The sequence below is a fragment of the Enhydra lutris genome, unplaced genomic scaffold (assembly GCF_002288905.1).
Source record: "Enhydra lutris kenyoni isolate GAN:26980312 unplaced genomic scaffold, ASM228890v2 scaffoldscaffold32, whole genome shotgun sequence".
NCBI classification, from domain to species: Eukaryota; Metazoa; Chordata; class Mammalia; order Carnivora; family Mustelidae; genus Enhydra; species Enhydra lutris.
Window position 1 is genome coordinate 8,188,901 of NW_019154116.1, and position 16,837 is coordinate 8,205,737.

The window sequence follows — 16,837 nt, forward strand, 5'->3', positions numbered from 1 at the left end:
GGGGCAGTTGGCCCTCACTTTCCGAGGAGCCCGAGGAGGAGCGGGTGAGAGCCCCGGCCGGCCGCCCGGACCGCGCGAAGCCGGCCTCTTGGCCCGCCCCCAAACCCAGGGGCCGGGCCCCGCCACCAACCCGGGTTCCCCCTCCGGGCTCCAAATCCGGGGGAGGCAGGGCGGCCCCGCCCCCGAGCGCCCGCGCCCTGAGGCTCACGGGCCCGTCCTCCCCCTCCACGCAGCACACCCTGATTCTTCCCAGCCTGGTCCAGGTCTGCGGAGAGCGATGCCGCTTCCCGACACCATGTTCTGCGCGCAGCAGATCCACATCCCCCCGGAGCTGCCGGACATCCTGAAGCAGTTCACGAAGGCCGCGATCCGCACCCAGCCCGCCGACGTGCTGCAGTGGTCCGCGGGGTAAGCGCCTCGGGGGCCTCCTGCCCTCCCCCTGCAGCGCTGCTCCGCGCTCCGCTGGCGTCAGCCCCTGAGTATCCGTCTAGCAAGCACCGCGGTCGGCTGCCCTTGCCCGGAATGACCACAACCCCGTGGCCGGAGAGCGGTGCTTACTCAGACTGAGGCCTTAAAGCAACTGCGTGGGGTAGAAAGTGTCTGCCTTGTGTGACAAAATCAACCCACTCCAGTCCCTTGACTTTATTTCTAAAATGATTTTTGTAAGAAGGAATCTTGTAAGGCTAAGTTCCTCACCCCAGAAAATCCTCCCGGGGTTGGGTACCTGGTTGAGTTTGCTAGAACCAAGACGACTGAGGTCACTTCGGGATAATTATCCCGAGACCGCTGTAAGGTTAAACGTCGCCCAGCTTAAGAAGGCGAAGGAGGCTTCCCTGTTTCTTGTAACAAACATCCTAACTATTTTCAGGAACAGACATTCATAATTTTAAGGTTACAAAGTCAACAGACCTTAGAACCATTAAAATAAACTCATTTAGTTTTGAAAGGAGAGCTCTTTGCCCCTTTTGAGTAGACAGACTTAGAAACTCAATTTTATGATCTCATGAACCAGTATAAAATTAAATGTTTTGGGGCGCCTGGGTGGTTGGTGAAGCATCTGCCTTCAGCTCAGGTCATGATCCCTGGGTCTGGGAATCGAGCCCCGCATCCCCGCACCGGGCATGCCCCGCCCTGGGCTCTGTGCTCAGCGGGGAGCCTGCTTCTCCCTCCGCCTGCCGCTGCCGGCTGCTCGCACACTCTCTCTGTCAAATAAATAAAATTAAAAAAAAGTGTTAGTAACTAGCAAGTTAGATTTCACCGACCTTCTCTAAACTGTATATCCAAGGTGCATTGGTGTCCTGTGGCGACTGTAACAACCAAAGAAGCTAAAGGATTAAAACAACAGGCGCGCGTTCTCTTTACGGCTGGCGAGGCCAAACGTCCAAAATCAGTTTCACCCGGCTGAAGTCGCGTTGTCAGGGCTTCTCTCCGGAGGCTCTAGGGCGAATCCAATCCCTTGCTTGCCTTTTCCAGCTTCCAGAGCAGCATTCCTTGTATTCTTTGGGTCCTGGCCCCTTCCTCCATCTTTAAGGCCAGTGGTGCGGCATCTTCAAGTCTCTCTCTGCCTCCCTCGTCCAAGGATACTGATGAGTGCACTTAGGACTCATCAAAATAATCCAGGATCATTTTTGCATCTCCAAATCCTCTCTCCCATCTACAAAGTCCCTGTCACTGTGCAAAATAAGATCCACAGTCTCCAGGATTAGGGCCTGGATGTCTTTGGGGCCCTTCTTGAGCCCCCCACATAAGGCTACTCATCAATCCAGTGTTGTTCTATGACAAACACTTCTGTCAGTTGCTTCTGATTCTCTCAAGGTTCTTGCCAAAAAAATGATGGCCTCCGGTTTTAACCACCATCCAAATGTCGGTAAAGATGGGTCAGATGAAAGTTTGTAGTCGACGGGACATTCCCAGATTGAAGCATTTTTTTCCCCCTCTTGGGACATAAATTATTTTACCTTAAGCTTCACTTTAATTTAAAAGGCTTAATTGAGAACTTTCTGGATGTTCCATGCACTGAATTTCTCCGTGCACCTAATTTCTCTCAAGAGCAATTTTGGAGTTTAGGAGAAAAGCATTATTCACTATGCGGTGTGTGTGACATGGACTCAGATGCCACAAAAGAGAATCTTTTAGAGAGGGATGTGGCTCAGAAGAGGGTGAATTGGTCTTTGAGACAAGGCAAGGGCATTCCAGGAAGAAGAACATTCCAACAAAGGGGAGGTGACAAGAAGAAGGAAAAAAAAAAAAACCAAACTCAAAACAAAGCAGAGAACCGGGAATCACAGGAAGGTACCTGCTGCGGGAAACTCCAGGAGGCATGTAGGTTAACCTCTTCGCGCCGCCCTGCCTGTGTCCTCTGCTGCGACGCCCCAGCTAGGTGGCTGTACTATGTTCTGTCCCAGGTGCCTCCTGCAGTGTGACTGGAGTGAAAACTGGTCCAGTGTAAAGGCTGCTTCTTGCTCCCTTGGGCCCCAGGGAATTAGCACGGGATGGGGCGGGGGTGGGGGGCTCACCCCTAATGCAGGCTTCCTCAGCCTTGACACTGTTGGCACTTTGGACAAGATAATTGCTTGGGGGGGAGGGCGTGTGTGGGGGGAAGATGGTGGTGTCTGGGCATAATAGGACTGTTAGCATCCTGACCTGTCCCACAAGAGGCCAGTAGCACCGTGACAACCAAAAATGTCTCCAGAAATTGCCAGCGCCTTCCTGGGGAGGGGATGAGAGAATTATTGAGAACCACTGCTTTAGACGCTGTGGTTTGATCGGTGAGGAGGAGGAATAAAGTCCCCGGAAGAGGTGAAAACCCTAATTAGGAACAATATGGTAACACTAAGCCCCCGTGAACCCTCCCTGCCCCTGTCACCTCGGATCTTCCTGTTCCCCATCTCCCACACTGCTGCCTTTGTTCTGACTTTCCCTCAACCTGTTAAGTCAACAAAATATGGATGGAGAGAGAAAAGGCGATGAGGTGTAACATTTCATTTTGCCCCTCAAATATCTATCAACAGCTACCTTTGTTACATAACCAGAGATGCTTCTAATTATTCATGTCTTTCACATTATGGCCTGTGGCCCCGGGGTTGTGTTAGTCATTAGAGTGGCCAATGATGCGGCTGCATCAGCCGGCCCCCTCCGGCACGCCTGGCGCCCTCTCCCTGTCCCCACCAACCAGAAGCTGCTGGGTGCCCCCTCCTGACTTGTTGCCCTGTACTCTTTCCATGCCCGCCCCCAGCCCCCAACATCAGCACCAATATCTGCATCCCAGAAGGGAACACTTAAGGGGAAAAAATACTAAATAAAATTACTAAAAATACAGGAAAAGTGAAGCATGGGGGAGGGGTGGTGTCTGATGTCGTGGAGTGGGCAGTTGGTCCCCCGCAGGGCAGACAGGTGACTTCCCTTCCCCCGGGCCCCCGTAGGGTTAAACAGAGATGGTTGAAGTCATTCCCCTTGGAAAGCAGCAAGGCCAAGAGCAGGGAAGACCAAACACTAATTGTCAAAGTAGAATGACTAGGCCATGACCTTGCCCTTGGGTCATTGCCATCCTGAGTCTCCTGTCTCCTTTCCCAGCCTTCCAGGACCCCTCCTAGCGTGGGCTTGATAAGAATAGCATGTGTTGGGGCACCTGGGTGGCTCAGTGGGTTAAGCCGCTGCCTTCGGCTCAGGTCATGATCTCGGGGTCCTGGGATCGAGTCCCGCGTCGGGCTCTCTGCTCAGCAGGGAGCCTGCTTCCCTCTCTCTCTCTCTCTCTCTCTCTCTCTCTGCCTGCCTCTCTGTCTACTTGTGATCTCTCTCTGTCAAATAAATAAATAAAATCTTTAAAAAAAAAAAAAAGAAATGGCCCGTGTTCGGGGACCCCCCCCCCCCCCCACCCCCCCCCCCCGCCATGGCTCGTGGCCGTTGTGGCGTGTCCAGCCCGTTGGCAGCTTGAGCTCACTGCTCCTCGGAACCCTATGACAGGGGCCGCCATTGTTGGCTTTGCAGACAGAGAAACTGAGGCACGCAGAGAAGGTTAAGTTGGAGAGCTGAGCGGAGGAGCCAGAACCGCAGCCTGGCCTTCGGACTCTGGTGTCCCTGGAGTCACGCTCGTAGCTGCGGGCACTGTCATGCTCACAGCTCCTTTAGGAAACCACGCGATTTCCCATGCTTTCTGGGTACTGACGTGCCCTCAGACGTGTCTGTTGCTCTTAGGTATTTTTCAGCTTTGTCCAGAGGAGATCCGCTTCCCGTCAAGGACAGAATCGAGATGCCTGTGGCCACTCAGAAAACAGACACAGGCCTGACTCAAGGACTCCTGAAAGTTTTGCACAAGCAGGTAGGAGGGGAGTGTCTCTGTTCTCCGTCAGCTTCACCAGATACAGCGCGGCCGCCGCAGGGACAGGGGACAGGCGCGCCAGCTCCCCTTGGCAAGGCCTCTCTCCCCGGGGCACACCTGCTGGATTTCTTCAGAGCAGGAATCTGCTGCTTCAGTGCCTCTCTCTAGTTTGAAGAACCCAAAAGACCTATTCGTGATTAGATTGTCAGCAAGTGACATGTAATTGCTTTTAAATACCCAGTTAAAACCCTAGAGGCTGCGTGACTGAAAGTCTGGAAATCCGACTCCCAAAATGGGGGCTGCGAGTCTCTTCTGGAAATAGGCTTACAAACATTGTGTACGCGCTAAAGAAACGATCTGCTGTCACCTTCTTCCGAACGACAGACTGCTCTTTGGCGTCTGGTACGCAGTGGGGTCCCAAGTGCCTGGGCGCGGGCGAGATCCTTGCCCGCAGGGCCTTGCCCCAGAGCCCAGACCGCCCTCACCCGCCCCTCCACCTTGCGTGTGGAGAAACAAGTAAATTGGGGACTGGATCACCCGGGCTTGGCCTTCCCAGTGACTGGGTTGGTTGCTGAAACTGACATCAGTGCTCTAACCGTGAGCTTTAAAGTGGTTTGTCCCCATTATACATTTCGACTGACCGTGCTTCTGTGATGCATTGACTTCTGACAATGGGATTATTCCACAGTTTTCTCTAAAGGGAAAACGAATAACCATCGGAAGGGGTAGCTTGGGGAAAAAAACACACTAAAATTGCTCCAAGCTTTTCACATAGAATGCTATTAGCAGATCACCATCGTGACCAATTTTCACAGGTTATTTAAAATAATGGAAGGGGCGCCTGGGTGGCTCAGTGGTTAAAGCCTCTGCCTTCGGCTCAGGTCATGATCTCAGGGTCCTGGGATCGAGCCCCGCATCGGGCTCTCTGCTCAGTGGGGAGCCTGCTTCCCCCTCTCTCTCTGCCTCCTTGTGATTTCTGTCAAATAAGTAATAAATAAAATTTAAAAAATAAATAAATAAAATAAAATAATGGAAGAAGTGAATTTATTTTCAATTTTAAGATTTCTCCCACTTAACTGTGAGCACTTTCAGCAGATCGGATTTTAAATGTTTTTATTTCTTGATGCTTACTTTTTGTTGTGAAGTGTTTCGCACAGACAGCCCAGAATCCTATATCCAATCTGTGGGCCCGGCTCGCTCAGCCGTAACATCAGGCCCTATTTGCTTTTTCCTTTTGAGAAGTGAAACAGGCCAAGGTCAGCTTGCGGCCGCCTCCCTGCCCTGCGCCCCTCCCGCCGCACACCTTCCTGCCCTGGTTTCCTGGGGCCGTCTGTGTTGTGAATCCAGAGTCTGTCTTTTCCCTGCGTGTGGTCGGGCGCTGGGGTATGTTGAACTATTCATAAGCATTATATTATTTCCCAGGTTTCTAAAACTTAAAAAAAAATATTTATAGACTGAAAAACTTCCAAATGTTGTCATCACTGTGTTTTCGCTCTAGTGCAGCCACAAGCAGTATGTGGAACTAGCGGATCTCGAGGAGAAATGGAAGAATTTGTGCCTGCCGGTAGAGAACTTCAGAGCGCTGTTGCAGCTGGATCCTTGCGAAGACAAAATCGAGTGGATAAAATTTTTAGCGCTTGGATGCAGCATGCTTGGCGGGGTACGTACCTTCCAGTCGCGTCTGAGTAATTCTGTGTGATCGTGGCCTGGCTTAAATGTGCTGTAGGTGGGGGCCCCTGGGTGGCTCAGTGGGTTAAAGCCTCTGCCTTTGGCTCCGGTCACAATCTCAGGGTCCTGGGATCGAGCCCCGCATCGAGCCCCGCATCGAGCCCCGCATCGAGCCCCGCATCGAGCCCTGCATCGAGCCCACATCGGGCTCTCTGCTCAGCGGGGAGCCTGCTTCCCCCTCCAACTCTCTGCCTGCTTTTCTGCCCACTTGTGATCTCTCTGTCTCTGTCAAATTAATAAATAAGATCTTATTAAAAAAAAAAAAGTACTGTGGGTGTTTCAGTAACTGAAGGAAACACTTTCATTACTTTAGTAACTTTGTCAGAGAGAAGCAATTCTTTTTCAGGTGTCTGTTGTATTTCTAGGCTTACATTTTTTTTTTTTTTTAAGATTTTATTTATGGGGCACCTGGTTGGCTCAGATGGTTAAGTGTCTACCTTTGGTCCAGGTCATGATCTCAGGGTCCTGGGATGGAGCTCTGCATTGCGGGGGGGTGGGGGGGGGTGTCCTAGCTCAGCGAGGAGTCTGCTTCTCCCTCTCCCTCTGCCTCTGCCTCTCCTGCTTGTGCTGTCTCTATCAAAGGAATAAATAAAATCTTTAAAATTTATTTATTTGTTTGGGATAGAGAGAGAGCAAGAAAGCTGCAGAAGGAGAAGCAGACTTGCTGCTGAGCAAGGAGCCCAACATGGGGCTCGATCCCAGGACCCTGGGATTGTGACCTTAGCCAAAGGCAGGTGCTTAACCAGTTGAGCCACCCAGGTGCCCCATAGGCTTATAGTTATTTTAATTTGCAGAAGTTAAATACTTAGGAATGCTTCAATTTTAAAATTGTTAACAGTGGATAAAATACAGAGATGCTATGACAATGCATTTAGGTGTTAGAAGAGAACGCATTGGTGACTTTTTATTGAACTACACATCATTTGGGAAACAGTTACTCTGTTTTCCTCATCTATGGGAAGAGGCGTAACATTGTTTTATATTTGACTTAAAATATATGATTGGTAGCTAACAGATATAGTGCAGCTTTGACGATGTTGAAGGTTGACCCTTGGGAATGAAGACAGAGATAACCTTCCAGTTCCCAAGGTGAGGAGTCTCTGAACCAAGGAGGGGTGGGGAGGGAAGGGCTGGAGTGTGATGATTCGGCAGGACTTCTTCTTCTCCTCTTCCTCCTCCTCCTCCTCCTCCCCTACCCCTCCTTCTTTTTGATGTTCAGTTAGCCACAGTATAGCACATCTTTAGTTTTTGATGTGTTCAGTGATTCATTAGTTACGTATAACACCCAGTGTTCATCAGATCACGTGCCCTCCTTAATACCCATCACCCTGTTACCCCCTCTCCCCACTCCCCCTTCCCTCTGTGACCCTCAGTTCATTTCCTGGGGTCCATAGTGTCTCATGGTTCCTCTCCCTCTCTGATTTCTCCCCCTTCAGATTTACCTCCCTTCCCCCGTGGTCCTCCGTGCTATTCCTTATGTTCCACAGATGAGTGAAACCATGTGATAATTGTCTTTCTCTGCTGGACTTACTTCACTCAGCATCATCCCTCCAGTCCCATCCATGACAGTGCAAGTGGCGGGTGTTCATCCTTTCTGATGGCTGAGTGCTGTTCCATTGTATGTGTGGACCACATCTCTCTCCATTCATCTGCTGAAGGAGATCCTATTGTGGACATTGGTGCTATGAACATTGGGGTGCAGGTGCCCTTTCTTTTCACTACATCTGTATCTTTGAAGTAAATACCCAGTAGTGCAATTGCTGGGTCGTAGGGAAGCTCTATTTTCAACTTTTTGAGGACCCTCCATCCTGTTCTCCAGAGTGGCTGCCCCAGTTTGCATTCCCACCAACAGTGCAAGAGGCTCCCCTTTCTCCACATCCTCACCAACGTCTGTTGTGTCCCATCTTGTTAAATTGTTTGGCAGGACTTCTTTGGGAATCTGGAAGCTCTCTTTAGCTCCGGTGTCCGAGTCTCTGTGAGAGACACCGGGATGTAGGGAAGGAAGCGTTACTGCTTTTCACTTGCAAAGAAGGGGTTTTAGAGGTGGCCCCCTTCGCTGCAGAGCCAGAAGGGGTTTTAGAGGTGGCCCCCTTCGCTGCAGAGCCAGGCGCCGTTTTCACCCCTCCCTCCTGTCTTTGGACCACAGAGAACGGAGCTGGAAAATTCACAGTCCTCGCTTCCTGGTGCACACTCAGCTCCCATTTTAGTTTTTAGAAGTCACTTTGTGTAGGAAACCCCAATGGACACCACATGATCACGGACACAAGGACATGACTGCGCACTCTTCCTCCGTCCCACCCCCCACCCCCTGCCATCTCCCCGGCCCGAAGCAAACGCCTTCCCAAATCTCCTGCTTCCCATGGGCCGCATACGTACCCCAAGAAGTACAGTATTTAATTTTCATGGGTTTTAACTTCACGCAAAGAGAAGTCTGTGGTTCATAATCTTCTGGAATTTGTATTCATTCCCAGTTAGATTTCCATCTCCCTCTGCATCATCGCAGACAGCAGTAGGTCGTTCATTGCCTCCGCTGTCTAATAGCCACTCCGAGAAGAGACCACCTTTTACTGGTTCTATTAATAGCCCCCGTGAGAGCCACTGAAGCCCCAGGAAAGCCAGGTGCTGGCTCCTTGCTGCGTAGGGAGTCACGCAAGTGCCCAAAGGTGGGGTTTGCGTCAGCGGCAGAGAGGACCGGCACCCTGGGCTGGTTTGTGCCAGGGACCGTCCTGCGGCAAAGCGGGGATCACATGTTAACCGGGGGAGTGGGGTGTTGGGGTGGGAAGGACAAAGACAGATGTGCCTACGGAAGATAATGTCGCATCGCTTTGTTCATCGGGAGCTCTGTGAAAGCAAGATTTTTAATACTGTGAAATGAGTAGCTAAGATTAGAACAGACGTTTATGGTTTATGCCTTTAAACTTAGCTGTGAAATTTAGATTTTAGCAGTGGTGAGAAAGGATATTTCATATTTTGGGGATCCGTCTTCGTAACATTTACTTCCCCAATCGTGAAAGTAAGCGCTGGATTTAAGACCAAGCCAGAGCAAGAGAGAGGGTTTCTTGTCCATGTGTCGTGTAGGACACTAGGTGGAGACATTCGGTCACCTTCTGGACTGAACGCTGGGGAAGGGACAGGAACGCAGCATCCATGCCCCTACTTTCCTCTACTATTTCTCATCCTCCCTGGTCGGTGTGGGTTCCTAGCCTATCCCCTAGCTGGGCCACCTCGACAGTCGTGTCAGCTGTGGGCTGTGGGCTCTACAGCCGGGCCGTCCGGGAAGGTCTTCTCTGGTTCACTGACCATGTCTGTGTTGGGGGTAGGGTTGGGGGAAGGGTGAGCAGGGAGGTGTCAGAAGTGGGGGTGTTGGCTCTGCCCTGACCTGCCCCCCACTCCTGCCCTTAGTGCAAACAGCCCTGGGGCGGCCAGGCCGGAATGGGGAGAAGCCACTGTGTGCCCACGTTGGCTGGGGTAGCTTGGAGGTACACCGGCACAAAGCTGTGACTTGGAGGTGACCAGGTGGCAATTTTGGAGTAACTTGGCAACTTAGCGTCCATCTTTATGCTGTGGTTGTGTTTTAGAGGGGCGGGGAGGGGTTGCGGAGGGAGAGAGTGTCTCAAGCCGACTCTTCACTGAGTGTGGAACACAGTGCGGGGCTCCATCTCCCGACCCTGAGATCAGGACCTGAGCCAAATCAAGAGTCGGATAATGAACCGACCGAGTCACTCAGGCACCCGGATCTTTATGCTTAAAAAAAAAAAAAAAAAAAACCTTCAAAAAAAGGAGGAGACAGAGAAGCAAAGTGCAGGAGGGGTAACTTACAGGGACTCACTTCCTGCTCCCTTCTCCACGCGGGATTTCTGTTACGTTGGAATCTAGTCGATCTGTCAACACAACAGCCACCGTTTCTGCCTCCTTCATCCCCGGCCTCTGCGTGGCTGGTGGCAGACGCATCCTCCGAGCTCTTCAATTTTTCTTCATGGTCTCTGGTCAGATGAACCGAGTGTAAGGTCCCTGCAAAGACTAGAACCCCTTGCATTTCAGAGTTGTCCATTTCCTTCCTTCCTTCCCTCCCTCCCTCCCTCCTTTTCCTTCTTTCCTCCCCAAATATTTGCTGAGTGCTGCTTTGTGCCGGCGCCTCTCCTGAGAGCGGAGGATTCGGCCGTGAACACAACAGGCAGGCGGCCCAACCCCCCGGAGTCGGAGCCTGCCGTCCCTCCGTCCCTCCGTGTCCTGCCCCTGCGTGTGGTGTGGGGAGCTGGGAATGGGGCTGCCCGGGCCGGTGGACTTCCTGGGGAAGCCCCCTGCCACGCGTCTGGCATCTGCCAGCAAATTCGGTGAGGGCGGGAGCAGGTCCGTCTCCAGTCAAGCCTCTGGAGGAGGCCCAAACCCTGGCCACCACCCCGACGGGAGCCTTGGATGACCCAGCTAAGCAGCACCCGGACTCCCGTCCCGCAGGCACGTCGGGATAGGAACTGTGGCTCCAGCCATTTACGCGTCCCTAAGGATGTCGGGTTCGTTCCCCTCCCGACAGTCAAGGTCAAGCAGGTCTGCGTGTGACTCTCCCCATGTGGGAAGCTCTCCTCTGTGCCTGTCCCACCTGTGCTTTCCTCGCTCGTCCCTCTAAGAGCCGCCCCCTAAGTCTCCACAGCCTGCTCTCTGCAGGGGCAAAGGGCCCTGACTTGCAACGGGAGCCCCTGAATGAAGATGTGCATGCCTCTGCCTGGCTGGCCCGCAGGCTCTTGTGAGATCTCCAGGGACTGGACACAGTCCCCGTGCCCTCCTGGCCTGGAGGGAGTGTCCTCGCTCTCTGAGCCTGTGCCTTGTGGGAGTGCGATGGCTTCTCCAGGGACCAGCTTTCAGGCTGAAGGTCAAGGTGTCAGCCCGGGTGGGTGGGGTGACTGAACCGGACAGAGAGAAGGGGCAGGGGAACAAGTACTTTTGGGAACCAAGACCCGGCCCAGAGCAGGGCCAGCCCCGTGTGGAGCCTGCACAGAGCCTGATCGCAGGTGGGCGTCAGGATGGCTCATGGGCCATCTGTCCTAGAGCCCACCTACCCCGGCCCCCTCACCGTGGCCCCAGGTACGTCCCAGCACTGAAGGGGCTGGAGGCTTCTGGGCTGGCTCCGGGCTCATCGTTAAGGAGACTGATGCTTCCTCATTCCCATTTTAACATAAAACAAAATCTGTGGATTAAAATTATTTTGAGGCCACAGGCATCTTGATGAAAACCTCAATTTCTTTGCTTACAGCAAGTGTACGTAAACCTAGTTCACGTCGATTGAGAGCATACCTGATGGAGAATTTCTGTGAAACATACCCAAGGGCTGATTCTGCTGGTGTCTTACGCTCTCGCTGTGGTGATTCTAGGTGGTAACTGTCCCTGGTTTGTGGTCTTTCCAGTCGTTGAACAGTTCGATGAAGCACCTGTGTGAGATCCTCACCGCCGACCCCGAGGGCGGGCCGGCGCGCATCCCTTTTGAGACGTTCTCCTACGTCTACCGTTACTTGTCCAAGTTGGACTCGGACATCCTCCAAGGGGACACGGAAACCTATCTCGCCACTCTAAAGGACACTCTGTAAGTACGAGCCCGCCCTGGGGTTCCTGTGCGGGGACCACTGGAGAAGGTCCTTTCTCTCCTCCCAGATGGCTTTGCTGCAAGTAATCCAGCCTTGTCGGGGAGGGAGAGCCACACACACTGCGCCCCAGGTGTCCCCAAGATGTCGCCAAGCTGTGCTAAAGAAAGCTGAGTGGCAGGAGGCAGCTTTTCTTCACGAGTGATGCAGGGCAGTGCCGGACGGGAGTCTGGTTCTTTTTACCCCATCTTTGAGAAAAGTTTATCCGGAATTGATCTTGATTCTTAAGTCCACTGTGTGCAGTGGTTTAAACTTGCAGCCTGTTAAAGAGTAAGCTCGAAGGCACATCTCAACAGCCCCGCAGGTGGAGGGTGCGGCTTCACGCCTTTGTTCCCTGAGTGTTCGCGCGGTGTGGGCTCCTGCACGCCCTTCTGCTCCTCTGGGGGTGGACAGACACTGGACGCACAGAGGTCCCACAGGGTCCGACGCCTGCCCTGCTGCGGTCTCACTCCTCTGCCTAGCACTGCACAGGTCCCCGGCTCCCTGCACCCCAACCGCACGGGTCTGGGGGTTTCAAGCCAGCCGAGCTCCCTGCCCCCCCAACACACTTCAGGCACCGCACGTGTGCTTTCAGAACACCCCGCCCCCTTGGCCCTGCTGCCTGATGTCCCCTGCTCCTGGTCAATGGCTCTTCCTTAACGGGGGAAATACACTCGCGCTGGGCCGTTGGCACAGCTGACACTGCGAGCCCACTGTCCCTCACAGCCCGAGGAGAGCTGTAGGGCCCGCCGCGGCGAGAAGTCCTCCCGCCCAGGACAGCGAGGGGTCGGCGGACAGGCAGACTTCTCCAGCATCCTGTTCTTCCCCTCTAAGCGGCCACAGCGGGAGACTGTTGGACACCTGCGATTTCCCTGGGGCTGTGAGATGTGGTTGCTGTTTATGGCAAAATATGGGTTAGAACTTCGAATGATCATTTTACCTTGAAAGGATGAGCCCTCGAGATGGCTCTCGTTTTCCCCGCCGACCTAGAGAATGAATATTGTTCGAGTTCAGTATTTTTACATCCGCGGATGTTGGCAGTAGAGATATACTAATGCTCACCAACTCTCAGGAAGTAGAAGTATCTGCAGATAAAAAAAGAAAAATCGAGAGACGTGCTGTTGGCAACGCCAAAGTTTCAGAGACTCAAGACAGTCCTTTGAGTTTTGCTGGACCGAATTTTCCAATAGAAGACTTTTGTTTCAGTAGTGACTAAAATTTGAGTGGTCAGTGAGGAAGAACCTATAGATATATCCCAGTTTTTTCACCTAGAAATAAATGCCCGTTTTTCACCTAGAAATAAATGCCCATAAGAAAACAGAATGCTTGATTTTTTGGAGGTAAGAATTACTAATTAAAGATTGAAAATCATCAATTTTTCTAGGTAAAACCTTTAAATTATGTTGCATTTCATAAAAATTGCATTGTTTTGCTGTAAGAAATGACTAAAAGGGCCTTCATCTGTTTCCATTCTAGAGAATCTAGAAAGAATGGCATGATAGGACTTGCAGATTTCTTCATTCTGAAGAGGAAAGTTTAGAAAGCCTCGAGAAGAACCCTTAGAAGACAGAGGCCATTATTACAGAGAAGAACACTTTTTAATGTCAAATAGTGCTTTTTAAAACCTTCGCACCAAATACAGCTTGTCTTACAGCACATGGGTGTGCTCTGTGAGTTTTTCTCATAGCGGGAGCTCAGTATGGTTCGTGTGTTCTGGGGTCTGCTCTTTGCCATGTTTCCTGGAAGACCCTGGAAAGGATTCGGAGCAGGAAAACAGTCTTTTTGAGTAAAACCATCTACTTGGATGCACAGAGTGGGGGTGGGCAGTGTAAGACTGGCTGTTCTTTTTCCGCACTGGGGACCCCCTATGAGCAGAAACGCTGATGTTTGCTCCCCAGACAACCACCCCAAGACCCCCTGGACAGAGTGTCTTCTGCTGAAGCTGGATCTATTCTGGGAGGGGTGGGCCTGGGGAGCACCAGCAAGCTGGAGGAGCATCATGGCCCCAGGAAAGAAAGTAGACTATGTATTTATTTATTTATTTAAGACTTTATTTATTTATTTGAGAGAGAGAGTGAGCAGGGGGAAGGCCAAAGGGAGAGGGAGAGAGAGAATCTCAAGCAGGCTCCATGCTCAATGCAGAGCCTGATGTGCTCGACCTCACAACCTTGAGATCATGACCTCTGCCAAAGTCAAGAGTTGGACGCTCAACTGACTCAGCCACCCAGGTGCCCCCAAAGCAGACAAGTTAGACCGGCACGTGATCCACAGAACAGAAATGAGAATCCCAGTTCCTTTATTTGCTATCTTTATATTAAGTCTTCAAAATGGTGATTAATACACCTTAGATCATTTTTTGGAGAACTTAAAAATGGCTTGGCTTGTGGGCTCTCTGTAGACTGGCCACCCTGATAATAAAAGTTATCCATGTTCAAAGGCTTGTGGGAACCTGAAGTTATGAGAAAGAATTTGCTTCAGGGAGGAGAGAGCCCCCTCCTGTGTAATCGCTACCTGAGAGCCAGGAACCCTGCCTTGTCCTGGCTCTTTCCCAGGGGACCCTGTGCCTGGCCCAGCTGGAAGGCCAGCCATCGATGTCACTGAGTCAGCCCTGGAGAGAGCGTATCATGCAACGTGTCCATCCGGGGGACCGAGGACCTGATGACTTTGGGGCCTGCTTGCTAACAAGGATCTGTCCATTTGGTAGAATGTGGGGTGGGACACGCTCTCATTCAGTGAGGTGGTAGGGGAGGGACATAGCACCCCTGTGTCCTGTCATCCCTGGAGGCCATCGACATCTACCAAAAGAACTCCATGACCAGTCACACTGGCTTATGTCAAGAAGGTAAATTTGATGGAGTTTAACGAGACAGAGAATAGATAAATACGATCATGAATAAACTTGCTAACGCGGATGTCTGAACTAACAAATGGAAGTCGGGACACCTTTTCACTCTACCAGAAAATCACAAGGTGTTAAGGGAATGAAAGGGAATGAAGCCAGTGACGGGATAAGCTCGGGTGCGTCCGGACACTGGGCTGTCCTCGGCTCTGAAAGAAACGAACTGTCAGGCGGGGAGAAGACGCGCGGGGAGTGTAAGTGCACGTTTTCAGGCGAGAGAAGCCGGTCTGAGGGACGATTCCAACGGCACGACGCTCTGGAAAAGGCGAACTATGGAGCCCGTACAAAGACGGCGGCCAGGGTGAGTGGGGGTGATGCAGAGGCGGAGCCCGGGGGGCTGTTGGGGCCGTGGAAATGCTGTGTGTGATCCCGCGATGGATGCACGTCCTGATGCCGTGTCCAAACCCGCAGAGCGCACAGCGCCGGGAGTGAGCTCCCAGGCAGGCTCTGAGGTTCATCGGCTGTCCCGAGGCGTCCCTCTGGCGCTGGACATTGCCGTGGGGGAGGCTGGGCGTGTATCTGTGCAGGGGTGTATGGAACGAGCTACTGACACCTGCTACAGTGTGGGTGGGGGTAAACAGCCCCTGTGGGTGAACGGGCTCTGTGTTTGACCTTTGTCTTAAAATGTGGGTCTTTTTTTTTTTTTTAAGAGTTTATTAGAAGAGAGCATGTGAGAGTGAGCAGGGAAGGAGCGGAGGGAGAGGGAGAAGGAGAGTCCGAGCAGACGTCACGCTGAGGTCAGAGTCTGACACGGGGCTCGATCCCATGGCCATGAGGTGACGCCCTGAGTTGAAACCCAGAGCCAGACGCTTAACCGACGGTGCCACCGAGATGCCCCACAAAAGGCAGGTCTTCAGAATGACCTTTTTAGAACTGGAAATCGCATTCCCTTAAACGAAATTTCCAGCGCCTCAAAATGGTTTTGGTCTCATGGGATGCCCCGCGAGTGCCCTGACGTTCAAACAAAGAGAACCGGGCACAGAAGGCTGAGCCCAGGATGACCAGAATGCAGCTTCTGTTTCTGGGAGTAACAGAACAGTCAGATTCAAGCCGGGTTTCCAGAATATTCTTTAGGGTGGCCCCTGAGTCAGCAGCGCGGGAGTCCTCTCCCCTTCATGCTGGCCTGCTGGCCGTCCCAGTAAGGACTTCAAAGGGAGCCGGTTAGACTGACCCCAGCCTGCGATCTGGGGCCTCTGTCCCTGTCCCTCCCACGCCATGGTGGGGGGAGGGGTGTTCCTCTGGTCACTCTCAGCTTAGCCTCAGCCCCAGAAGCTGTCCCTCTGTGTTGACAACCACCGGCGGGCTCCCAAGTGCCCAGACAGAAGGTGGAAAATGAACTAATTTTATAACTAGCAAAGCATACAAAGGGAGGCACTTTCTGTTTTTGCCCGAGAGCCTCCAGCAGCACCTAATTAAGCAAGCATGCCGTGTGCCAAAACCAGATCTTCGCTTCTCGACAGCCAGATTCCGACCATGCGGCCAGCGGGCCTCGTCTCATTAAAGAGAGCACTTTTCCTATTCCCTTGCTGGTCTGGACTCTTCCTGTCCCATCGCTGAACCGCCTTTCTTCTTCGTCATATCCCGTACTTGTTTCTTTTTGAAACAGCCATAGGAGGTTTGGCTTTCAGTCAGACTGTTAAGTGTCCTTGGGGGGCTCACTCAAATGGTTTAATTAATACCTACCAGCTCGTTGCAAGCGTCATTAATTACCCTGTTGGATGAAGTAAGTCGTTCAAGTGACTGGAGTGTTTGAACAAAGGCACTCCGGAGGGAGACCCACAAAAATGCAGGGAGAAGGGTGGGGTTCCTGGGGACCCCAATAGGTTCGTTGGGGGTTTGGGACCAGGCTCTGCACACACGCTGAGAGGAGGCAGATGGCCTCATCTGGATTCAGCACCTCGGGAGCCAAAAAAGATGATTCCAATTAAAGTCACTTAAAAACCAGACTTCACAGTGACAGAGAGTGAGCATTGAAAAAAAAAAATCCCTGGCATTGGTGAGGTGTGGGTTTGGAAAGTATCTGCTTTCCCTTCATCGTAGGAGAGTGAGTGGGTTGGGGGAAAAACAGGATTGGAAAAGCCACAAGGCGCACGTGATGGCAGCTTTGACCTTCTGACTCAGGAGCTCTCCGTCCTGCGGAGATGCACGTCCAAAGCCAGTGTCCCCGCACCTGCAACCAGAATCGTCTGGTCTTCAACCTAGCTCTCTTTGTCGGCTTCTGCATTTTGCATCTTTAGAGAAAGCAGGTTTTGTTGATTGGTATTCGTGATGCGTGAGAAA

The 16,837-nt window shown here is 52.2% G+C and overlaps 1 protein-coding gene across 1 annotated transcript; it reads left to right on the top strand.

Annotated features, from left to right (window-relative positions):
• The first annotated feature begins 7 nt into the window (after positions 1-7).
• LOC111153429 (rhophilin associated tail protein 1 like) lies at positions 8-13,314 on the top strand. Its single transcript, XM_022512441.1, has 6 exons — positions 8-44; positions 254-408; positions 4,195-4,318; positions 5,817-5,978; positions 11,446-11,621; positions 13,135-13,314. Exons 2-6 carry the CDS (start codon positions 278-280, stop codon positions 13,196-13,198), a joined length of 657 nt encoding a protein of 218 aa, XP_022368149.1. The 5' UTR covers positions 8-44; positions 254-277; the 3' UTR covers positions 13,199-13,314.
• The last annotated feature ends 3,523 nt before the right edge of the window (positions 13,315-16,837 follow it).